The sequence below is a fragment of the Pimephales promelas genome, chromosome 13 (assembly GCF_988280905.1).
Source record: "Pimephales promelas chromosome 13, fPimPro1.hap1.1, whole genome shotgun sequence".
Taxonomy (NCBI): domain Eukaryota; kingdom Metazoa; phylum Chordata; class Actinopteri; order Cypriniformes; family Leuciscidae; genus Pimephales; species Pimephales promelas.
This window is the reverse complement of record NC_142781.1, coordinates 26,067,521-26,092,206: the sequence shown is the minus strand read 5'-3', so window position 1 is coordinate 26,092,206 and position 24,686 is coordinate 26,067,521. Positions and strand designations below refer to the sequence as shown.

The window sequence follows — 24,686 nt, the reverse complement described above, 5'->3', positions numbered from 1 at the left end:
TTAAATATTTTACCCATTTTACATTCTACATGATAAAACAATGATGGGTTTTGTGATGGAGGGAACTGGTAGGGCACATAGCTCCTTTATGAAAACAGAACGTGTTTATAATTACTATCTTATAGTGATTTTTAAGTTGATATTGGGTATAACGCAAAACAGCAACTGTAAAATATGTATTTGGTAGTGGCAGATTTTATTTTTGGTATAGTGTGATTAGGCTATTTTTGGGCTTTTTTGATTGACATTTGCGCTAGTTTTGTTAGCAAACCTGGCAACACTGGGCGGTGGTTCACAAATGTGACAAATGCAGTTTATGCATCATGAAAATACAGGATATAGTACAATAGAGTTCATAATATATATAAAATCATATATGTGTGTGTGTGTATATATATATATATATATAAATAATTCATATTTTCTCCAAACCACTTATCCACAGGTAGGTAATATAATATAATATAATATAATATAATATGGGGGAAATTAAACATTTTTTCTGTTATTGCTTTAGTTGTATAATTAATAATAATAGTTCCTATTGTCATCTACATACGTGTTAGAGAACACTTGTCTTTTATTTTGCATGGACACCTGCAGTAAGGCACAAAGAGTTAACACCGCCTGTGCTTCTCTGTGATGGAGAAATGCTGGCCCACCGTGCTCTGCCACTCACCTCGGCCAATAGCAGCACTGGGAGATGATGTCATGCGATAGGAGGGGTGCCGCTGCTGATGCTGCTGAGCTCTTGTATCTGAGGAGCAGAAGAGAGGGAGGTGAAAAAGAGGATACCAGAGAAAGAGACAGAAGAGAGAGAGGGGGGAGACAGGGACAACACCTCATCAAGAAGAAAAGGTAAGTGTGGGCATCACAAAATCAACTGAGAGGCTGCATGTGCCATGATGTGTTTTTGCGATTTGAACATTGATTACTAAAAAGAAAAAGGTTACCTTTGACTCAAAAGATTGAAAGTGCCGCATCAGACATTTAGAGGGAACTCAGTGTTCTTACAGCATGCTGTGTCTGCCATCAATAATGTATGCCAAGCTACTTTTACATGCATAAAAAAAATTATTGTATTGACAAATCTGTATCTGTGTGTATAGAGATGCATTAATGTGTTAAAAGATGACATAATTCAAGAGTGCACTAGAATATGTCATTCAAAGGCAAGAGTCTGACAACCTTTCACACACTGACTGCAGTTTTATGGTTGGATTTGGAGTAATTTTGATACTTAATGCTAATGTTTTGTATTGATTTTTCAAGTGTTTGGTCTGGAAATATGCAAATGTGCCATTTGGGGCAACAGATAGAAATTATGTAAAGGAGTCATGGGAATTTGTTTTGTTACGGTGATGTGAGAATATAATGGCAAAGACCGTATAATATTGAAAGTATAAACGAGTATCTGCTTCTGTAACAAGCTGTAAATACACAGCTATACATGAAGTAAGGGGCTATTAATCCAAATGCTAATAAGTGTCTACATAGACAAAAGTAGTTGTATGAACAGGGCAGGGCAATGCTTCTCTCTCATTGGTGTCTCTCCATAGGGGTCCCTCCAGTTTTGCTCATGGTTATAGATTGAGACAGACATACACACCACCACCCGGTGACCGCCAACTATCTCTTTAGGTTTTAGTGCTCCCCAAGCTGAACAAAGCATCACTGTGTCCTTTCACTAAGCTATGAAATGTCATCTGGGCTGGCGTTTGGGTGTTTAATATCATATCTGGTATTTTATTTTTAAGATTAATGTAATGTTTAATGTTTGTGATGCTTGCTAAAATTGTCTGATAAGTGGCAGCTTTCAGGTGGAGTAACAATACAGAGATTGTGCGTGACACTCCCTGCTGCCCCTCATCTAAATTCATGCTCCCTTCTCACCAGTGTCCCGCCACATCACAACAAAGCGCCTTTTAGACACATCTCATTCACAATGGATTGAAAGTACAAGACATTAGTGTATTAATCAAATGGGATTAATTTGAGTGATTTTATAATTCTGATGTTTCAGAACATTTACTTGAGGCCAGAGGGATTTATCCTTGTGGCAAGTAAACTAAAAACACACACTCTTTCCAATTCTTCTCTTTTTCTCTCTCTAAACAGGACAGAGTGAAAGGTTGTAAGCGATACTGCATAAACATGACCTTGGCAGGTAAGCAACAAAAAGTCAGCCCTGATTCTCAAACTCCAAAGCCCCTATTGTCGAAATCAACATTTGAAGGCACAGGGTATGAAATGTTTGAAATGTTATCACAGATGCTTGGTGTAAATCTTTTTAAAACCTATAGAGAAACTAGAAGAAACTGATTTTAATAAATTACAATAATTATGTTCAACGAAATCAGAGTATCAGACATTTAAGAAAATCCAATACAAACATTTTCAATTCGTTGATAATTAAAATTCACTGAAAAACGTTTATCCAGGGTTACAAATATCTATTTTAAAATTATGTAAAATGTTTAATTACAATTCATTTAAAATAAACCTGTCCCCAAACAGGTTTGCCAAACGCTCCCTCGGACTCCCATTGGTCGAGCAAAGAGCTAGTTCCGCCCCAAAAATCATGCGATTGGTTGGTTGATCAGAGAACCTTCTTCAGGTTTTCCAATCCGCGAGTTGTAATTAAAAATAAAGATTTTATTACAATTATACATTTTACAAACGCTTTCATCCATAGCGACTTACATTGTGTTCAAGTTGAATGCATACATTTTAGCAGTTCAAGTAATCCCTGGGAACGATGCGCTTCGCGGTTAATTCAGTGAAATCTTTCAGGTAGCCTGCTAGACATTTTATGTGGAATTGCTTATAGCTGTTTTTAATGAGATTGTTTTGTTTTGAAATGTGTACTTTTCTGAATCAATCAAGTACGAATAAGATTTTTAAGAGAAAGCATGCTTTTGTTTATATTCACGAATCACGAGGAATTTTTCGTTTCTCCTCACAGCATATCGAGACAAGGTGAAGGAGCTCCCTCTAGTGTCACTTCTGTGCTCCTGCATCAACTCAAACAATGCAGAGAATCCCACATACAAGGCTGAGGGTAAATTACAAAACAGGCACATCTTTACCACTAAAATGCAATGAGCATAAATATAATGAGGCCATGATACATTTAGCTCACAGAAAGTACTCTATGTGATCATTCTTCAAGATGCAGTGGATCTCAACTGGTGTGTGATCAAAGACATGGAGGTCATTGAGCTGAACAAGCGGGCCTCGGGTCAGGCATTTGAGGTGATCCTGAAACCTCCCTCTTTTGACGGTGTGCCTGAGCTTAACACTTCCATGCCCCAGCGTAAGGACCCCTCCCTGGAGGAGATCCAGAAGAAACTGGAAGCCGCTGAGGAGAGGCGGAAGGTTGGTATTTACACTCGCATGCCCAAACCATCACTCTATTCGGTCTGATTTTGATGCTGAAACTGTATTCTCTCCAGTTCCAGGAGGCAGAGATGTTAAAACATCTTGCTGAGAAGAGGGAGCATGAGAGAGAGGTCATCCAGAAAGCATTTGAGGAGAACAACAACTTCATTAAGAATGCTAAAGAAAAGCTGGAGCAGAAGATGGAGGCCATCAAAGAGAACCGTGAGGCATTGCTTGCTGCCATGCTGGAGAGACTACAGGAAAAGGTACAAACTGACTGACAAGGATGCGAAGTACTTGAGTAACTTCATTATGTGTGAACGGCTGTTTACAATTACAACCCATTTTGCTTTCATAATGAGACATATTTCATACTGAAACAGGATATTCAACAAGAATAAATGGACTTTAGGGCGTTACTTGAAATATTTGTTCTGAATGGAAAGCTAAAAAGCTAAAACTAAGACATTTTTTACTTTTAAACACGTCATCACAATCAAATGAGAACTTTTTCGTTTTATGTGAAAAAAAAATGTCAGGGTTTGGGATAATTTTTTTATTTTAAGTTTCTTTTTCTCATCAAGCTGCTTTTCTTTAAAAAACAGTATAATAATATAATATTATATATGTCTAAAAAAAGTTTGAATACATTTTAAAACATAATTTATTCCTGTGATGGCAAAGCTTAATTTTATGCAGCCATTACTCCATTATTAGAATAATTCAGAAATTATATATATTTTTTATTTGTGTGTGTATGTGTGTGTGATTACACATTCACACATTCAGGGACATGGGAGTCCCTTCCCAGTCTAACAAAGAATCAATATGAATATTGTATTAGAATGGTGTGGATTATGTTTTGCTTCACTCAGGCACACTAATACATGCATCAAGTAAGTTTTCTGTTTTGTGTCTATTTAGGACAAACACGCAGAGGAGGTGAGGAAGAACAAAGAGCTAAAAGAGGAGGCCTGCCGGTAGAGCAGCGCCTGCTGCGCAGGACTGATGTGGTCAAGGGGAAAAGTTATGGAGATGAAACTGATAACTGAAAAATAAAACAAAAGGTAGCCAATACACCTCAAAAAGGGGACATATTGGACATTGATAATGACAATTTGCAACACACCATGCTTTTTTGGAAAGCTACTTAATGTTAGCAAAAAACAGAAAAAATATTGTCTTGATGGCAATGCAAGGTGCACTAAGGGAATGTTGCTTGGTGGAGAACAGGAGGTTGCTTCAGAGCAGAAGAATGAATATACCAAACTGATCCGTTGAACTGACTTGGAAAGAAGGACTAGAAATTAAATCGATGAAGAGATGCTTTTTATAACCTCCATATCCAGTAAACATGAATGTTTTAACTTAAGCTACATCTTAAAGTCATCCTCTTTATTGTCACAAAAGCATCTTTTTCCAAAACATGTGCCATTTACTGAGGCTTTGGCTCGAGCTTTTTTAATTATCGTTTGATATTAATATTCAATAATCAATAGGGTTTCACAGAACCTCAGGCATGCTTATACAATATGTATTATAAAGCATCGGTAATCAAATGGCTTAGAGGTACAATATCTATCACATTTCCTGCTGTGTTGATGCAAGGTGAACATTTTATATAATTAATATTAGATTATTAGAACATTCTGGATGCCTATAGATATGAAAGCTCATATTCCTCTCTCACAGTGAGCACAGTGACACTTTAAGCACAACTCAGAAGCACATTTAGCTTTTACATTTATTATATTTTAAAGCTTTTATCAGTAGATAAACACATAGTGGCATCTCAGAAAATGAAGAATGGAAGCACTCAGGTGTGAGATAAAGATCTGCTTTGTATTCGGGAAATAGTTTGAAAGTATTAGATATGAACGGTGCACTTTGCTTTGGCATGCCACTGAGCTTTACCGTATAGTCTTGTTTCTTTTATTTGTTCTATATGAAGATAAAGCAATTTGATGTTGGTGCGCAGCATCAAAAAAGAGCCGTCGTATGTGCAATGATGAGAATTAATGTTAATCGACCTGATTTTTTGTCAGAAAATGGAACGTAAATCCTCACTGTGTTTGTAATTTCCAGATTCTCTAAACAGTCAAATAAATGCTTCTCTTAACTAAAACGAAGGTTTGTTTAATGCATTCCAACATGTCTAAGCACTGAAACAATCACAAATCAATAAATATTACAATAATATTTTATTAATCGAGATTACAATAAATACAAAGCTGATGAAAAGATTACAGCAGACGTTTTCTGTATTGGCAGATTAATACAGCAATATAGCAGTACACAGTTAAAAGTACAATAAAGAACTAATTCTGAGGCACAACAATGGGTAAAACGCATGTACAGCCTAGACTAACACTTATAGTCTCCAGTTTAAGGGCGTAGTGCATCTTGTTGTTGCCCTTCACTCTCCTCAGGACATTGATCTGGTAGTAGATGGGTTTAGACTCCAGTCCCAAGTCTTCCTCACCATCTTCAGTTATACAGCCTCTTTTTTCACATTTTGCCTCAGAGATTTTCTGTGGGATTCGTGAATCGTCAAAGGAAGTTCTGAATTGGAAGAAGAAACATTTATAAAAATTCACAGAACCGCCTTTTGTGTAATCAGTGAATCACAATCTACCTTCAAGTGAAATTCCTCAAAACTGCTTCAAATTATTGGTACGATTCACATAACTGAGATTAAAATAGACACCAGTAATGATTGATCAGATTAAAGACTCACTCATATGTCCAGGGTGACAAAGATCTGTTTGGAGACAGGGAGGCACTCATTGAGCTGTTGTACGGAGATGAGTCCTGGAAGACCCACAGTCCTTTCTTTTTACGTTCACGTTTCGATTTTCCTTTTCTTTTAGACTTTTTCTCAGAAGAATCACATTCTACACCTAGTATAAGGGCAAGCAGGAAAAGCAGCAGCACAGCTCTGAAAACCTGAGGGGATGGAGACAAAGAGTCAAGTACTGCCGGGTGTTTCTGGGACTTTCCGTTTTGATATTGTTAATTTTACCAAAAAAAAAAAAACATTCAATCCTTAAATGTGAATCTTTAAGATCCATTTTTTAGACTTACCTTTAGATATCTTATGTTATGAGACCTAAATACACTCAAAAACATTTATCGAATAAAAAATAAAGCTTAATTGACATTTTTTTAAATAAAAATTGAAAAACACACACACACACACACACACACACACACACACACACACACACACACACACACACACATATATATATATATATATTATAATTTAAACATTTTGAATAAATCTAAGGGACCAAGGGAATGGACCAATTCAGTTTATGTAAATTTGACTTAAATAAAAAAATAAAAGAAATATTTTCTATATTAACATTTATTAATATGAATCACCTAAACTAAATGGTCCTTTCCCTTATTCCATTAAGATTTATACTTCTTTAAAATTCTTAATCCATAATATGAATAATATATAAGGATTATTAAATTCAACTTGATGGAATTTTACTACCATTGCAATTTGTAAATTGTAAAGAAAGGCTTAAAGATTGAATATAGTTATTGAGTTGAATGTCAGTTAAGCATCTTTATTTACATAAATGAAGTGGTGCATATCCTAAGAACTCAATAAAACAAACTAAATTAACATTTTCTCACAACAAAATTTTGTCCTGCAGATCAAATTTCAAGTAGATATAATATCTAGATTATACTCCAAAATGAAAATAACTTTCCTAAAATCGTTCTAGTCACTGGTAAAGAAAGAAAGAAAGATTAGAGTGAACTGAATTAGGGTGTAAACTCACCAATGAGAGCTGCATCTTCAGAATACAAACTGCACTGAATCTGCTTGTTTATATGGGCTGGTGAGAAAGAGAAAGACACTTCCCGATCTTGACGTAGGCAAACAGACAAATGCAAAGTAGACAGTCATCTTCAGATCACTGAACTCCCTGACATAGACCAACCTGCAATGCATTTCTTTTTGTGGCATCAGTTCTTTCTTTCTAAGTGATAAATAAGTTTGATCAAAGGTAATCAAAAATTAGTCTGAATACATGAAAAATGTGTCATTTAAATTGAGTAACTATCTACAATTTTCATCATGTAATTTGTAATCAGATTGACAGACACGGACACATCTCTGTGCTCTCCCACGCTCTCATGTCTCACCTACATACACATCAGTAGACTTGTGAATAGCACATTTTTATACCAGCAGTGCATTGAGATGCACTTTATATGGGTCAACAGCTTCGACAGGATATGTCAATAATGTTCTAAAAGAATGGCTTTTGCTGATCGTGATTAAGTAAGATAAAGTGGCCCATATGTGATCTGCAAATACATGCTGATTGTGGGCAAACTTTTATAGCTAAACCTAAGCTAAGTGTGTCTTGACAGCTATTGAGGCCTGGGAAAACTTCAAATTTTATCATTTAATTGATGTCAACAGATTAACATCTTGCATCTAAAACCTTACAAGAACTGTACTGTGCTTTAGGCTGAGCCTGAGATATTGATTTGATAGGGTTTCACCAGGTACAACATGTTCCTGATCGACATCTTTGTTGATCCTAGAACAACGTTGCACATAACCAATCAGAATTGAGGGACAAGTTTACAGTTTGTCAAGTTTCGGCTTCCAACATGGGTTAGGTGCTTCTACACCAGTAACTGTTCACCCATCATGTCCCTCAGGTTTTAGGGATAGGTTATGGGTAGGGTTCAGTTTAGGACTACATTTTCAAGACAGGAATCTTTCTTGGCAAAACACATGGACTTCATCCACCTTTAATAGATTTATACCTACAATAATGTTCAATTTGTTAACTTTAGTTAAAGGTGTAGTTCACCTAAAAATGGTACCCATATTTTATCTTCTTTTATGTCAAAAAATTCATACAGGTTTAAAGCAACTCAAGGGTGAGTAAATGAATTTTCATTTCATTATCTATTAATTACATGAATTAAAAATGTACAGCATTTCTTAATGTATTAATCTGGGTTAATTATAATTTATGCACTTGCACATTTATTATTTTTTTAGTAAGGACATTAAATTGATCAAACATGACAGAGAAGACATTTAAAATGTTTCAAAATTATTATATTTCAAATAAATGCTGTTCTTTTTAACTCTCTGTTCACCAAAGAATCCTGAAAAAAGTTTTTTTATGTTTCCACAAAAATATTAAGCAGCACAACTGTTTTCAAAATTGATAAGAAATGTTTCTTGAGCACCAAATCATCTTATTAAAATGATTTCTGAAGGATCATGTGACACTGAAAACTGGAGTAATGATGCTGAAAATTCAGCTTTGCCATCACAGGAATAAATTTCATTTTAAAATATATTCAAATAGTTAAATTCAAATTATTTTAATTTACAATATTTCACAAACTAAGCACAGCATGGGTGAGCATAAGACTTATTTCTAAAACATAAATAAATGCCAACTTCGAACTTGTGATCAGTCACGTATGCACAGAAATAAACACTGACCAGTATTAATTAATGCTGTGAAAGTATGGTTACTTCATGTTATCTATAAAAGCACTTGATGTAAGGGCTCTTGTTGGAAAATCAGTGTTAAATTTGCCCCATGTACACCAACTGATACTTGCAGCACTACACCATGCTCTTGCACTCTCTATTTCAATTTAGGTCAAAGAAGTGCTGACTTGGTTCTTATAACAGTACGTTCCAGCAGACAACACTAGCATGACCACAAGCATATGATAACATCTCCTGAGTCATTCTAAGACATTAAATTAGAAGCAGATGAGAAAAACAACAATGGAATGTTTCAAATTGTATGACAAGAACAAGCGGCAAAGTCATTTTCTTACCCTCATTTCAAACCTTCATTTCATCTTTTTGTCCATATATGCAGGTTTGGAACGACCCAAGGGAGTAAATGATGACCGAATTTTCATTTTTGAGTGGTCTATGGCTTTATAGTACATCAGGAAACCATAATTCCATTTACAATGCAATGAGAATGAACATTACATATATTTTATTGCAACCATTGCTAGGGTTTCTCCAGCTCCCATGCAAAAAAAAGTTAAGATCACCAGTTCTGAGGAACCGCGAAGCTGGACAGCATAAGGCGCATCTCTGCATGCTCAAGTAGAAAGGTTTTGTAAAAGAGCTGCACTTTGCATTTAAATCATCATTTGCTCTACATCTATGAGACAACACAGTCATAATGGTACAGACACAGACACTGAAAGGGCAATGTGGCAAACGGAAGCTATAATGACTTGGAATGTCTGAAGCATGACTAGTTTGAGGTTATGTGGTTTTCTGGTGTTACGCAAAAGAGCAGAGATTCATTAAAGGGATAACTAGTTCACTTTCAAATTAATTTTTGATATGTTTTAGCTTACCTTCAAGGGCATCCAAGATGTAGGTGTCTTTGTTTCCAAAGCATTTTCAATTTTGAAATGTTTTGGTCAAACCGTTGTTGTCTGTCAGTCCTATCCCAGTTTTAGTAGGTCCACCTTAAAGAGTATGCACAGAGAAGTCAAAAAATCAAACATGATTTAATGACTCGTAAATGTAAGTACACACTGATGGCCTAAGACACGAAAAGAGCAGTTTGTGTAAGAAAACGAACAGTGTTTATATAGTTTTTACCTCATCGTGTTAACAGCCGTCGAACTGATGTCCAACTGAATCGTCTCCAGACCTTACGCCGGAAGTGATCTCTCGCGCGTGGCGCGTCTACGTCATGCATTGTTTACACGGAGATTTCGGAAGTTTTACCTTTCACTAAACATATTTAGATATACGGGAAATCGCAATGGAAGACGATGTTTAGTGAAAGGTAAAACTTCCCGAAATCTCCGTGTAAACACTGTCTTACGTAGACGCGTGAGAGATCACTTCCGGCGTAACGTCTGGAGACGGTTCAGTTATATTTTCAGTTCGGTTCAGTTGGACATCTGATTCAGTTTAGTTCGACGGCTGTTAACAAGAGGTAAAACTATATAAATAAACTGTTCGTTTTCTCACACAAACAGCTCGTTTCGTGTTTAAGCTTTTACAGTCTATGGTCTTAAGCCATAAGTGTGTAACGTTACTTACATTCACCAGTCATTAAATCATGTTTAATTTTGACTTCTCTGTGCATGCTCTTTGAGGTGGACCCTCCTAAAACTGCATTATAGGACTGACAGACAACAACGGTTTGACAAAAAAATGTCAAAATTGAAAATGCTGTGGAAACAAAAACACCTACATCTTGGATGCCCTTGAGATAATCTAAAACATATTAACAATTAATTTCAAAGTGAACTATACCTTTTAAAAGCTAGATCTGGACCTATAGTCTATTCGTACATTAAGTTTATTGTAGAAAAATACGGTCAACGACAAAACAAAAGTGAGATATTCCTTTTTGTTTTAGCTTTTTATTGACAGAGGCAATGGACAGAAGACAGATATTGGGATGGGAAGGGGGGAATGGGTTTGAGATATGGTAAAGACTGGATTGGAAACTGCATCTCCAGCTTGTGTATTGTCATTATTCTGACACCAGTTTGTTTTTTTTTCTTCTTCTTCTTTTTCTTCAGTGTTGTCAAATTTCTCTTTTTTAACAATAAATCATTATTTACAAGTTGTCACAAAAAAAAAAAAACTGGTCGAAGTTAAACCAACAGAGAAAACTAAATTTCTGTAAAACATTAACCAAGTCTAAAAACAGTGATAAACATGAAACAAATGCATGTTTAAAATGCGTGCATGTTTAAAAAACATTGAAAGTGAATTGTTTTTTAAATGCATATGTACGCATGTACAAGCAAGGGAACATTTACAATATGAAAAACCTTCAGACAATGTGTTTGAGAGAATAAATTTGGTTGTTTTTTGCATATGTTCGCATGTACAAAAATGGGAAAAATGTACAGTATGATATGTTTGAGAGAATTTTTTTTTCAATACATGCATATGCATGTACAAAAATTAGAACATCAACATTGCAGACATACTGAAAATCTTCTGAAAAAGATTCACCGGAAAACACATTTATATAAGGAAGATGATGTCATCAGCCACCATAACCTGGTTGTCGTCCTGCATGCGGGCGAGAGCGGCACGGACCTCGGTTTCATTAAACGGAGATGGGCAGCTCTTGTTGATGCTCTCCATTAGAGCGATCATGCCCACTGACTGAGCATGAGCAGAGCGGAACACCTCCAGCAATGCGGTTTTGAACTCCTTCAACCTACAGCAAACACAGTGCATCAGACAAACAGCATCTGTAACAATCAGCAGACCTGCCAGCGATACAGTTTCTGTTTATAACTCAATCGGAAACAATACTTCAAAAAGAAAGTGGCTGCACTTTGAAAACGCTGAGTGTGATTTCAGCAGACAAACCTGTCATCAGACAACTCCGTGTGACCATTTTGATCAGGTGTGTCCATTGGCTCCTCACCCTGCCTTGCAGGAGCTGGGGACTGAACTGAGGAAGGAAAAAAAATTATTAGTGCATTTTATATGCAAAAATCTAAATATTTTATATTTAACTTAAAATTATTACATTTTAAAGAAAAATTAAATGTTATAATAGATGTGTAATTATTTTATCCCACTTTAACTTATATTTTAAAACATTTTTTTGTTTAAAATATTTCAAATATATTTTTTAATGATTTATGATATCTATTTTAGGATTAATTTAACTTATTTATTATAATATGTATAAAAAGCCTTTTGTTGGTTTTTCTTACTTTGTGGTATGTCAGTCTCAGTATCAAAGTCATAAGGGTCATATGACTCACTGCCCTGAGACGGTCTGCGCTCAGAATGGCGCGTCCTACAGGACAAAAAAAGAAAGAAAATATTTTCCCTGGTCAACTCTGTTCACTCAGGTAGCCACCACCAGGGGACATTGACCTCTCATTTATTACCAATTTCTATAAGTATCATAATCATAACTTAAACACATTAAACAGTTAGGGTTAAAAAAACCCTGTAAACTAACAATTTCATAAAGGAATCATTACACCTGATGATTTTAATAATGAATACACCACTGTTTGGAGTCAGCAAGTTTTTTTTTTTTTTTTTTAAGAAATCAAGTTGCAGTAAAGACATTTATAATGTAAATTATAAGACTGACTATTTATAGCTTGGAAAATTCATAAAAATAGACTTTGTCATGCTATTGTGAAAAACACTAGACCTTTTTCTCTGTGGTCGAGGTGTTTCTTGTGCTTCATTCTCATCTTCCTCCTCATCCTCTGAGTCTGCGTCCTGCCCATTTCTAGAGCGCTTACGTTCCTTCTCCAAAACCTGAGAAATGGGAAATGAGGGTAAAAGATATTCATTTAATTGATAGAAAATGTTTAATGGATTTAAATCAGCCACTGATGGAAGTACTATAATAAAAAATAAAACTTCTCCAAACACCAATGTAAAGGCTAAATGTATTCTATATCTGTCCATTATAGAGTAAACAAATGTGTCTAATGAGCTATAAGCTATATTAACAAACAAACCTTCTTGAAATAGGCAAACTGCACGAGCTCCACAGCAATTTCTGCATCCAACAGTTCCACAACTTTGCTCATGCGAGCTTTGGCGTGAGCTGTAGAAAGACGGATCAATGTCTCCAGGGTTCTAGCAGTGACCGGTGACGTCTGAGGTACAAAACACAGCACAGATTCTTCAAATTAGTTATCTCACAGCATAAGAACTTTATTTACTAATACCTGACCAGCAAAACCAATCAGAGTAGTTTGAAAATGGGTCTGCATCTACCCGTGCAATGTCAGAGCCGAGCTGCTCCTGATTGCGCAGTCTCGAGTACTCCTCTGCGATGTGATTGGCTGCATCTTGAGTCAGAACAGGAGAAAGAGCCTTGGCAACGTGGATGTACTTCCTCATGAACGCTTTACTCACCACTCTGTCCCTAAAAAATACAATAAACATTTAGCTCTATAATAATGGGGTGTTCATATTTGACAGAATGTGTAAGAAAAGATTCTTGTGAGCTGTCTATTCATCCAAAAAGTATGAAAAAATGTCTCATGGTTTACACACAAATTTAATATATAAAATGTAAAATCTATTAAAATAAAAATGTATTTAAATTGTAATAATATTCCACAACATTACTATTTTTGCTGTATTTATGATCAAATAAATGCCACCTAGGTGAGCATAAGAGACTTCTTTCAAAAACATTAAAACAAATCTTGCCAACCCTAAACTTTTCAATGCTAGCGCAAAATTATCTTTTAAAAGCTATATATGGCAACCCAATTCACATATCAAATCATCATTGAAGGCACATGGTAATATTATAAAGCAGACATAATCTGAGCTGAATTAGCATTGGTGATTTGCATTAGAGAAAACAAACAGAAGGTAAAGATAAGAAAAAAAGTGGGCACTTCATACTTTTTTTTGCTTCCATGGAGAAGTGGATTGTGTTTCTCATACACTTGTAGCTCCTCTTCTTCCTCCTGAACTACATTAGGGTCTTCAGTGGCCAATGCATCGATCGCACCACCAAGAGCTAAAGCTGAAACACACACGAGTTAAATAAACACTAACACAAAATTCTTTCCTAATACAGAATATATCACGTTTTATTCACAGACAATTCAAGTTATCAAATTAAGTTTTTAATGTTAAAATTCCTCCCATTCCATATTTATCTAACTCTTTTTGGTGGCATTAACTGCACAGAAGTGACACACTTAACATTAAATATATAGTATAATATGCTATCTATCAGCTTGTACCTTGTCCGTCCTGCTCATGGGGATCCCTGTAGCGGTGAATGCGCAAGACATGGTCGGATACCTCCCGGTCCTGCTCTGGGTCCATCTGATCCAGCATGATGAAGAGCAAATCAAAACGAGACAGCAGCGAGTCCTGCAGGCCGATGTTCTCCATGGGGGTCTTATACTGATTATACTGCAGATGAAGAGACAAAATCATAAACATTGTTCTATTAAATCTGCCCAGACAGCAACATAATGTCTGGGCCAGATGGATCTGTACCGACACTGTGGTGCGGTCTGGGTGAATTCTTGAACTACACTGGATATTTATCAAGAATAACATTATGAAATGATGCAGAGATACGGATTACTCACAGATTCAGATTTTACGAACACCAAATGAGGCACTTACGCGGCCGTAGACAGGATTGGCAGCTGCCAGGACACTGCAGCGGGCATTGAGTCGAGCATGGATGCCGGCCTTGGCGATGGTGACGCGGCCCTGTTCCATGACCTCATGGATAGCAGTCCGATCCATATCTGACATTTTGTCAAATTCATCAATGCAGACCACCCCGCGATCCCCCAAAACCATGGCACCAGCCTCGAGACGACGCTCACCTGAGGGACAGATACAACTTAATGTTAAAAGAACAAACAAAACTCTGAAATAGGCAAACTTGTAATTAATGAACCTATGGTTTCTTGGCTCGATGGTGTGTGTGTGTGAAACGCAGTACCTGTCTCTTGGTCAGTGGTGACAGCTGCAGTCAGACCTACACCTGATGAGCCTCGGCCTGTGGTGGCAATGGCACGAGGTGCGGTGTGCAGAACGTACCGGAGCAGCTGAGACTTGGCCACGGACGGGTCACCTAAGAAGTAGAGATTTATGCGGACTTTAAACACATCTTATGGGTTCATTTATTAGGTATTTTACATATACTAAGTATATTAATTGTTTAGGGTGCTAAGAAAAGTATGTTTTGTTTGTTTAAGTAATTTTTTTAACCAGTAAACTGATCAACGGCGTCATCTGGTGGTTGTAACCGACATTAACAGAAAACAGGTCAAAACAAAACTAAATAAATTATTTGACATTGTTGTCTTTATTATATCATGCTTACTAATTCTCTCACAGAATATGAATGGGTCTTAAAGGAAGGGGGAACTCACAAGGTTGGGGCAAAATGTTTGAAAAACATGTGCTTGGTCTAGATCCTCTACGTGTTAGCAACTTAAATAATCACTTATAATATATGTATTGTTTCTTATAAAGTTTTTATGATAAATGTATATATATATATATATATATATATAGATCTCTAGAGAAAAAAAAAAACGCAGAAAAAAAGCTAGAGTATACTTGCGACTTACATAGCTACAAAAAAGTTAATCTGATGTCCAGCACAGAGAGAGATTTGTATAAAAAAAATGTGGCTCATTATTTGTGCAACTCTAAGCAGGCAAATACCTATGAGAAGTAAGTTGATGTCTCCTCTAATGCGCGAGCCGTTCTCCAAAACCTTCTCCACCCCTCCTAGAAGCATACACAGGATGGCCTTCTTTATGTACTCATGACCATGAATACTGGGGGCCAGTGACCGAGCCAACTGATCAAACAAGTTCTAAAGGAGAAGAAAGACGCATAAGGCAAACATATTAGGAGAACATACACATAATAATTTCATAAAGTTCACTTCCCAAAAATGTGTCCAAATCTTGAATGCAATCCGACTAGGAGCTGAAACTTCCATTCAGAAACACTTCCATTCTCTTACCTTTGAGCGAGATCTGCAGAAGCTCTTGATCTTGGCTACATCATCTGCAGAGAAGTAGTGAGCGATTTCTTTGCTCATCTGTTTAACGTGACAGGCGATCATGATGGTCCTGAACAAACACAAATGGGATAACAAGATATATTTAGGCTTTGTCATAAATAGTATGATCAAAACCATTTCAAAACCATTTAAGCAAAGCTGGTGAAGCTGTACCTGAAGGTGCCCGAGGTGAAGCCACCCTTCTTGCCGGGCAGGCAGCGGTAGGTCCCGATCACCTGCGCCCGGTCCCCTGGCTTTACACAGTCCACCAGGTCATTGTCCAGGATGATGTCCACAGAGCGGGGCAGCTGACCAGCAGGGGCTTTCTCTGGCATCTCCTGCACTGTGATGGTCTGATGGTCCTTATAGACAGACAAACCGAACTCAGTCTCCAGTGGATTGTTCTCCTCGTCCTGAATGGATCAAATATAGACACAGAGTATTAATAATAATGTTAATAATAATAATTTCATTATTACTAAAATAATTTGACATTATTGTCTTTAAAATATCATATTGTTTCTCTCGCAGAATATTAACAGATCTTATAGTAATAAACAGCTGCCTATTTCAGGAAAGGGGGTCCCTTCGCAAGGTGATCCTGATCATCATATTCTGGCCTCAATATCTTTGCATGATTCCACTAATCTAAGTTGTGAGTTGGGGCAAATCATAGTACCTTGGTGGGGTAAATGGCACTTGAAGGGAAGGCTTCCAGAGAGGTCATATCAGTGTATTTGCGCTCCATGGTCTTCTTTGTGGCTGGGCAGTAGTGCACACTGCGTACTACTTTGGGACGCACCAAAGAGCCTGTGAATACAGACAGTCTGATCAATTCACTGTCCATGACATGCAAAATATCAAATCCTTAAAATGCACATAAAAAGGCTTGGACTTACATTTAGTGACAATGCCCTCCAAACACACCATGCTACCCAGCAGACGAGATGTCAAGGTTCGAGGAGAGACATGTTTGCTGCCGAAGCTGCCCTCCAGACCAACGAAGAACTCTTCGTGTTGCTTGGCGTAAGTGGCATCTATTGAAGCCACCAGATCTTTCAGGGCACGCTGGAATGCCACAAGCTCTTCAAAAGCATTATTCAGCAACCTGAGGCCCAGAGATAATTCATGTCAATTAAAACATTGTCACACTTTACATTATTATGTTAAACTGTATTTTCATTACATATAGTTAATATGCATGGAACTCTATTTATGTAATTTAATGTAACTGTTAGACCCAATTCACTACTGCATGTATACACTTTAAAAGGTAAGTAAGGGAGGGGAAAATGGTTTAAAAATAAAGTTAAACACACTTTGCTGCTCGCTTTTCGTTGCGGCGTCGCAGGTCGTTGAGGTTCACAATGAGCCTGGATTTGTTTTCGCTGATCATCTGTCGTACTTTGCTCTGATAGATGCCCTGGTCTTGCTGAAAAGCGTAAAAGCCAAAAAAAAGTTGTCAACAAACAAAACATGAGCAAAAATGCCCACGAAAACAAGTTTAAAGTAAGTTACATTATGGTTTATGAGAGTGGGCCTTTGTTTCTTGTAAGACACGATAACTTCAATTGTTTAACATTTAATAACTATATAATAAATGTGTTATGCTTACATCATCGTCAAGAAAATCCAGGTAATCCCTTTGCGCCTCTCTCAGTTCCTGGTCGTCCAAAACTTCAGTAGCCATTTTTATATTTAGCTTTCAAAAGTGTTAAGAAATACTCTGTGGAGAACCACCTCGTGTCGATCGCTGTACTGTTGTGTGTTTTTTCGCGCCAACAGACTTCTCTCGCTGTGGAATCCGACAGTTGATTGGTCAACACACCAGTGACTTATTAACATATTCAGTCTTTTGGGTTGCGGCGTCCAATCAAATCCATAGAGTGAAGATTCGCCCGGCCTTCTTCAGTGTTTCGCGCGAAAAGAGAACCGGTTCTGCGCATGCGTTCACATCTTGAGATGCGGAGGAGCTGTTGTGGCAACTGGCAAATAATGGTAGTTGAAGACAACAACAAACATGTGTCCATGCTGTTTGCTCATTTTATTTTGTGCCCATTTGAAGTCACTGTAAATCAAATGTAATATTTTTTTAATCATCATATCAAAGCATTTTGTACACAGTTATAAACAGTACAAAGTTCAGTCACCATTCACTTTCACTGTAATGAATCATAGTGAACCCGATTTGACAGATTTTTTTCTTATTCATTTTATTTTGAGAAAATTAGTCTTCAGACATAAGAATGGAGATTACAATAATTTTTATTTTAATTATATTTATATAATTTTTTTTTCTTCATATTTGAGGTTTTTCCAACAGTGAACTGAGTCATTTTCTGAGTCAAGAGTCCCTTCAAACATGAATAATTTGTAGCCCCGCCCAAATTCACAAGAAGCCGACACAACAAGTCTCTCAGTTCATTTGAGATTGAGGCTTGGACATGGACAGCACAGTTGCCAAGGTAATAATAATGCAAAAGTCTGAGAACCGGATTTAATCTTTAGGTTAATATGAACCCCGTTAAACCCTTAAAAGAGTGAATAGTGAAGTCTGGGTAAAGTGAAGAGCGACTTTAACCAGTCTCGCACAGGTGAGGAGAAATAAACTCTTTTTTATTTAACGCATAGTCAATACTTTTTTTTGCAGAAGATTGTATAAATGTCACATAGCCTATTCTTGCTCTTTCTTTACTTAATAGGGCACATTTGAAAGTAGCCTATTTTTTATTCTTAATTATTTATAATGATAAATTACTAATACAATTTAATATAACCAAATTTGGCAAACTTGCCTTCTTTGAAATGTGCTGTAAAGTGTGGTTTCAGTAGTCTAGATAGTATTGAGTTTTTTTTAAAAATACAGAATACTAATCACAGAATGTACAAATCATTGATAACCTAAACTCCCTAGACAGCATTTTAGGCATCATACATATGCAACCATTACTCAAATCTATAACCCCCAGCAGTGCATTAGTAGGCAACATATAGGTTTCAAGGCTAAGTTAGTGTTTTAAAATTGAAAAACGTTGATTTGGAGAAATATATAGCAGGGCACAATGTGAGTACAAGCACAATGATCAATTCAACCAGGCCAGATATTAACTTACCAAGTGTAAGAGGTTTAATTCAGCAAGAACTGGCTCTTTGTCTGGCAGAGGTATGAATCATGGCATACTGATAATTTATCCTCGTGCTGTTTTCTGCTTCTCGTTGCAGCTCATTTTTGTTATTGATCCAGAGTCTCACCATGCCAAGTGGAGTCTTGGGCCGTCTTAGTGCATTGACATTGAGTATACAGCAGCTGGGTCAGTTACCACACTTGTCGAACTGGCTGCCCCGTCTACCTTTGCCTCAAGCCACCGTACTCGCCTCTGATGTGCCAAGCCTGTTTCGTGAGCCCTACATCTTGTCTGGCTATCGTCCTGTGCGTCAGGAATGGCTGAGCTACTTCTGTAGCCTCTTTCAATGTCACAACGAGTCGCTCAATGTATGGACACACCTTCTGGCGATCCCTGCGCTCCTACTTCACTTTTCTTTCGGGGCATCGGGGCTAACGCTCAATGTGGCGTCTTTGCCTCTGTTTTTGTACATGTTGTCGTCACTTACCTACCTCAGTTTCAGCGTGGCCGCCCACCTGCTTCAGTCACACTCTGAGCTGGCCCATTACTCACTCTTTTTCGTAGACTACGTCGGCGTAGCTGTTTACCAATATGGCTGTGCACTAGGCCACTATTTTTACTGTTCTGAGCCAGAATGGAGACACAGCCCAGTGGGAGCTTTGTTTCTACCCGGTGCCGCGGTGCTGGCCTGGTTGTCCTGCGCCAGTTGCTGCTACGCCAAATTCCGTTACCGCCGTCCATACCCCCTCCACCGCAAGATCTGCCAGATCATTCCCACCAGCCTGGCTTACTTGCTCGACATAAGCCCCGTTGCTCACCGCCTGGTCACCAGATCTTGGGACGAGCCAGTGTTGGTGTTTCACGCCCTGCAAGTGGTGTTTTTTGTGTTATCGGCTCTGTTTTTCTCTTGCCCAGTTCCTGAGCGCTTCTTTCCAGGGAGATGTGACATTGTGGGCCACGGACATCAGATCTTCCACATCTTCCTGGCCATGTGTACTATGTGCCAGCTGGAAGCAATATTTAGAGATTATCTGGTGCATCAGCAGTCTGGAGAAGGTGTGCATGGAGAACACTTCATTTTACTAGCTGGAGGATCCTTCTTCTTATTGGTGCTGTGCTGTGTTCTGACTGCGGTTCTAATGACAGGAGCTGTGCAAAGACAGCTGAAGAAAAAAGACTGCAAAACATTTTGAGAAGATTTGATTTTGTTAGTTATACAGTACCACAATGCATTTATTAATATATTTTAGTGGATTTATTATGAGAATTGTGATGTCTCTTTCTTTCTCTTTCTTTTTTTACTTTAAAAGTCCCACAATCACATTTTGAAATCACACACTTTCACAAGAAATGGTAAAGCTGTCACACAGGCGATATGTACACTGTAGGCATGAATATTAAAGGGGTGTATCCTTTATTGGGTAAATAAAGTACAAAGGTGTAACTTTTTAAAGGGTAGCACCCCAGTGACAGCTTTTGTACCATTTATCTGAAATGGCAGATATCAGTCTCAGGGAAGCATTTTACTTTTCTAACTATACTTTTACAAATCAAATCAAACAGAAATACTAAGCGGGGATTTCCCCACAAATGAATTCACTGCTGACTGAGTATAATCTACCACTTAGCCGACATTCCTCTCAAATCCAGAACTCTATGGCCTGGCCTATTTACTTGAAAACTCAAAAACATTCAAGTTATTTTGCACTCAGTGGGAAATTCAGTTTAAACCCGGTGCCTTAGAAACTGCTTTGGACTTTTGATTGTGCTTTGTATTTTAAAAAGTGTTTACATTAAAATCCAAGCATTCTAATAAACCTTTGGTGAGTTTTGATTTCAGTTAACTTTTTTTTATTTATAATTAAAAACTTTACCATGCTATTTAATTTAGTTTATTTTATTTTATGATACCTCATTTGTCCATTGGGAGGCAGCAGCGTTCCATATTTAAAAAGGGGGGGAAAAAATAAAGTTTTTTTATGTTTTAGCCTAATTATTTAAATCTAATTCAAAACAGAACTAACCATATATCAATAAAAATCTGAAAAAGAAGGATATTGTTTTATATATAAATCAACTATTTAGGTAATTACACGAACAGGTAAAAGTGAAGTGAATTCATTTGAGGCATATATAGGGAGATATGGATTAGGAACTGGAGTGGCTGCTGGAATCCAGAATGAGGAAGTGTAGTGTTGTGTGTTGCTGCCGGTAAAGACAGGATGATGACAGCTGATCTAGGATCGTGTAACTGAGGTCAAAGGTAAAGGGAGATTCTCTTTTATTCTTGAATGCAGACTGATAGAGAAAGGCTGTTTGTAGGAAGTTTCTAAAACAGATCTCACAGATCCAAGAAATAAAATAATTTTCATTTATATTCAGTGTAAAGATTTGTATTTTAATGTACATTTTAAATTAGTGTCACTTTTTACTGCTTTTTTTGGTATTACTTTTCACTCATTTTTAAAATAGTAGCCTAATAAACATTTCCCTAACAATTGCAGTCTGTTTGTGTTACATGGTAAGAGAGGCGTGACTTGTACATGTACTCACCTGTGTAGCTAATCATATTTGTGAGAACAGCAATAACAGCTTACATTATATTCGCTTTCATTACTTTTGCTCATTGGCCCATCAACAATCTCATAGCTTGTTTTGATCGAGAATATCAACTGTGGCAGTTCCCTTCTATTCTTACCTTTCAGTCAACTGGATGAAGAGTCATGGCTCCTGTTGAGGAGGGTCTGATTCCCTGGTTATCAGGTTGTTCTTCATCTCTTCAGATTAGTATTGTGTCAGCCTTCTTCATCATCATTTATGTCACACTCTACAGCCTTTGTACAAGCTGTTTCAGGTAAGTCTCTTAAATTTCGCCTTTACTGTATATTTAAATGCATATTTGGGAATTCATCATTCATTATCACATGTGCTGATTCAAAACACACCCAAGAGAAGGGAGTGATTGTAACAGAAGCTGAATTGCTGTGAGTAAATGGGTGATCTCAGTGGAATGTGCAATGACAGGTTCAGACGCACAAGTCACCAAGAGCCCAGTTCACATGCACAGCATGAATATCGTTTGTGTTTGTGTTATTGTAATAAAAGTAGAGACCTGTTTGTCAACCACATATGTAAACCATGAAGATGGAATACTGATAATAGCCTATTATGTTTGCATGCAAAAACCGTGCACTATGGATGCTATATATAACATTTGAAATAGTGACTTTTCTTTTTATGTCTCCAGTAAGTTTGACAGTGCATCATCCAGCAATTTACAGAGACAAGAGAAAAGAAATATTCCATTGGCATCTCCACAAAATGTAAGAGACCGATATAAGCCACCACACATATTCAGAAAACAGTACATATTACATTTACATTTATCTGTCGCTTTTATCCAAATATATGTGTCAGAGGTCGCACGCCTCTGGTGCAACTAGGGGTTAAGTGTCTTGCTCAAGAACACATTTGTCTCTCGAACCCGGGTCTCTCACACCAAAGGCATGTGTCTTATCCACTGCGCCATCACCACCCCAGCCAAATATTACTGTTGGCTGTTGCTACACTCTAAAAAATTCTGGGTTGTTTCAACTTATGTTTGGGTCAAATCAAATGAACAAACCCAAACTATTGGGTTTAAAATGTTATTTAAAAATATAAAGCAATGGTTTGGTTTGTCCATTTTGGATCCAACCCGTTTTTTAGAGTTCACAATGCAATATTGTTCAAAACTGAAGTTCCCAGTAAAAATGATTGGGTTGCTTAAAATTATATATATATTTTTTTTATTTATTTGATAGGGACAATGCACATTAATGAACTTCTGAATTGAGACAACAAAACAGACGTAAACATGCCGGATTATAGCCAGAGGGCTAATTTACATCCGTAGTCCCTATAAATTACAAAAAATACAAAGATTACAACAAACAAAATAACAACAAAAACAAAATAAACAAGAAAAAACTAAATAAAAATTACAAGCAGAATCAACAACAAAAAACACAGAAAACACTCAGTGGTCACAAGACTGGTTTGCTATAAGCCACACTTTGAGTCTGGTTTTGAATATAGGAAATGTGGAACATTCCACATGTATATCTACTTTCCCAGTGTACTATATATGACTGTTAGCATATACAGTATAAACAAAGCTTTTGTTGAGTAGTGCGGACCACTGCTGACTACTTGAGTTTGGAGGAAGAAACTTTTTCCTGCTTTGAGACCAATTGCAATTGACTGTTGAACCATATTCATCTTTTGATGGTCTATTAAAATCACTTAGTGGTAAATTGCAGCGAATTAGAGTTATTAGATTAATCATGTAAGGGAAATGACACTGTAATGGAGAGCAGATAAAAAAATCTTTAATCATGATTAATCATGAAGGACTGGCACAATATACTGTAGCATGTGACGTGGAATGGAGAAAAAAGTAAATAATAATAAACATTTATTCTCAGAAACGTATGTTCTCATTGCAGAAACTCCCAGAGTCCCAGGGTGCTGAATGTATGCCAGCTGCCAAGGATCTATCTGATCATATATACTCAGAGGCTGAACTGAATGAGGAGAACCCTTACGAGTGCATTAGAGAGCCTCCATCTGACAAAGCTGAAGGGGAGAACGAGAGCCCTTCCACAGCAATGACAAAGCCTGATGATAATCACACTGTTTCAGCCCTCAACAAACAGGCAGTGGAGCAGCGTCTCTCTGAACCTCACACCCATGATCTACATTTGACCAGCTCAGTTGTTTATGCTGCAGTGAACTGGAAAAACAAAAGCACAAAACCTCCGTTTTCTACAGATACTGTGGTTGAAATGAGTGATATTGCAAGGGAGGCTCTCCCTCCCATTCCAGACAAACATTTCTAGTATGACTCTATAAAGCAAAATTTTCATTTACAATGCAGCATTTATATTTATGCTTTTTAAGTCTTTATAGGTCTTTATATCTTTATAATTGATACGTCTTAAAAACCAAAACAGATTTAGATTAATAAATAAGTATATTTGTTTTAGCATCACTGCAACTTCACATAAAACTGTATAAAGGAAGCCAAACACGTCTGGGTTATTGTAGGTCAGCATGAGTCACATGATATAATGCCTCGAGCCAATACCCAGACTGGATTCAGAGACTGAAACCCAACATGCTTGTGCTGTCCAGACCTAAAATCCCCTTTGGAGGATGAAGTCCGTCGGCTACGGCGGCAGACAGAAGAAAGCTTATAATCCCCAGACATCATTTACATGATGAACATTTTCTTCCAAATGTCTGTTTGCAAATAAACAATGCTGAATATTTAGGAAATAGACCAAATGATATAGGTGAAAGGTGACACATTTTGAATCTGCAGGCAGACTTCTGTCTATACTGTACATTTAATTTAAAATGACTTATCCTGGGGATACATTTAAATATGAAAATATATAAGATAAATGTTGATATTTGTTACATGTTGTTTTCATGGGACTGTGTGTGTGTGTGTGTATAATAGTGTGGAATACTTTGATCATGTATATAATTAATATTGAAAATAAAAGATATATAATAAAAAATGATTATTGTAATGTGGTAGAAAAACACAATGTTTTTTGTTCTTGTTTAAGAA

At 37.0% G+C, this 24,686-nt stretch overlaps 6 protein-coding genes across 6 annotated transcripts in view; 3 read left to right on the top strand and 3 right to left on the bottom strand.

Annotated features, from left to right (window-relative positions):
- The window catches only part of emilin1a (elastin microfibril interfacer 1a), a 38,659-nt gene extending 37,813 nt beyond the window's left edge, over positions 1–846 (bottom strand). The window contains exon 1 of the mRNA XM_089118768.1: positions 680–846. Coding sequence (XP_088974894.1) covers positions 680–846 — 167 coding nt within the window. The remainder of the gene's footprint in view (positions 1–679) is intronic.
- On the top strand, positions 769–5,506 carry stmn4 (stathmin-like 4). Its single transcript, XM_039693324.2, has 6 exons — positions 769–858; positions 2,119–2,167; positions 2,966–3,061; positions 3,173–3,378; positions 3,456–3,647; positions 4,306–5,506. Exons 2-6 carry the CDS (start codon positions 2,155–2,157, stop codon positions 4,363–4,365), a joined length of 567 nt encoding a protein of 188 aa, XP_039549258.1. The 5' UTR covers positions 769–858; positions 2,119–2,154; the 3' UTR covers positions 4,366–5,506.
- il17a/f3 (interleukin 17a/f3) lies at positions 4,531–10,235 on the bottom strand. The gene is made up of 5 exons (XM_089118772.1): positions 10,022–10,235; positions 9,772–9,885; positions 7,182–7,268; positions 6,119–6,327; positions 4,531–5,943 (listed from the first exon to the last, which is right to left on the bottom strand). Exons 3-5 carry the CDS (start codon positions 7,194–7,196, stop codon positions 5,700–5,702), a joined length of 468 nt encoding a protein of 155 aa, XP_088974898.1. The 5' UTR covers positions 7,197–7,268; positions 9,772–9,885; positions 10,022–10,235; the 3' UTR covers positions 4,531–5,699.
- A 936-nt stretch (positions 10,236–11,171) lies between these two features.
- On the bottom strand, positions 11,172–17,848 carry mcm3 (minichromosome maintenance complex component 3). The gene is made up of 17 exons (XM_039693209.2): positions 17,557–17,848; positions 17,261–17,373; positions 16,841–17,049; positions 16,621–16,751; positions 16,116–16,354; positions 15,903–16,011; positions 15,596–15,749; positions 14,865–14,996; positions 14,537–14,745; positions 14,143–14,317; positions 13,796–13,919; positions 13,154–13,304; positions 12,892–13,032; positions 12,576–12,685; positions 12,121–12,206; positions 11,768–11,852; positions 11,172–11,612 (listed from the first exon to the last, which is right to left on the bottom strand). Exons 1-17 carry the CDS (start codon positions 17,629–17,631, stop codon positions 11,414–11,416), a joined length of 2,442 nt encoding a protein of 813 aa, XP_039549143.1. The 5' UTR covers positions 17,632–17,848; the 3' UTR covers positions 11,172–11,413.
- A 1,318-nt stretch (positions 17,849–19,166) lies between these two features.
- paqr8 (progestin and adipoQ receptor family member VIII) lies at positions 19,167–20,817 on the top strand. The gene has a single exon (XM_039693210.2). It carries the CDS (start codon positions 19,195–19,197, stop codon positions 20,257–20,259), a length of 1,065 nt encoding a protein of 354 aa, XP_039549144.1. The 5' UTR covers positions 19,167–19,194; the 3' UTR covers positions 20,260–20,817.
- A 394-nt stretch (positions 20,818–21,211) lies between these two features.
- LOC120494098 (uncharacterized) lies at positions 21,212–24,581 on the top strand. Its single transcript, XM_039693211.2, has 4 exons — positions 21,212–21,329; positions 21,772–21,920; positions 22,314–22,389; positions 23,554–24,581. The coding sequence occupies exons 2-4, from the start codon at positions 21,790–21,792 to the stop codon at positions 23,944–23,946; spliced, it is 600 nt and encodes a 199-aa protein (XP_039549145.2). The 5' UTR covers positions 21,212–21,329; positions 21,772–21,789; the 3' UTR covers positions 23,947–24,581.
- The last annotated feature ends 105 nt before the right edge of the window (positions 24,582–24,686 follow it).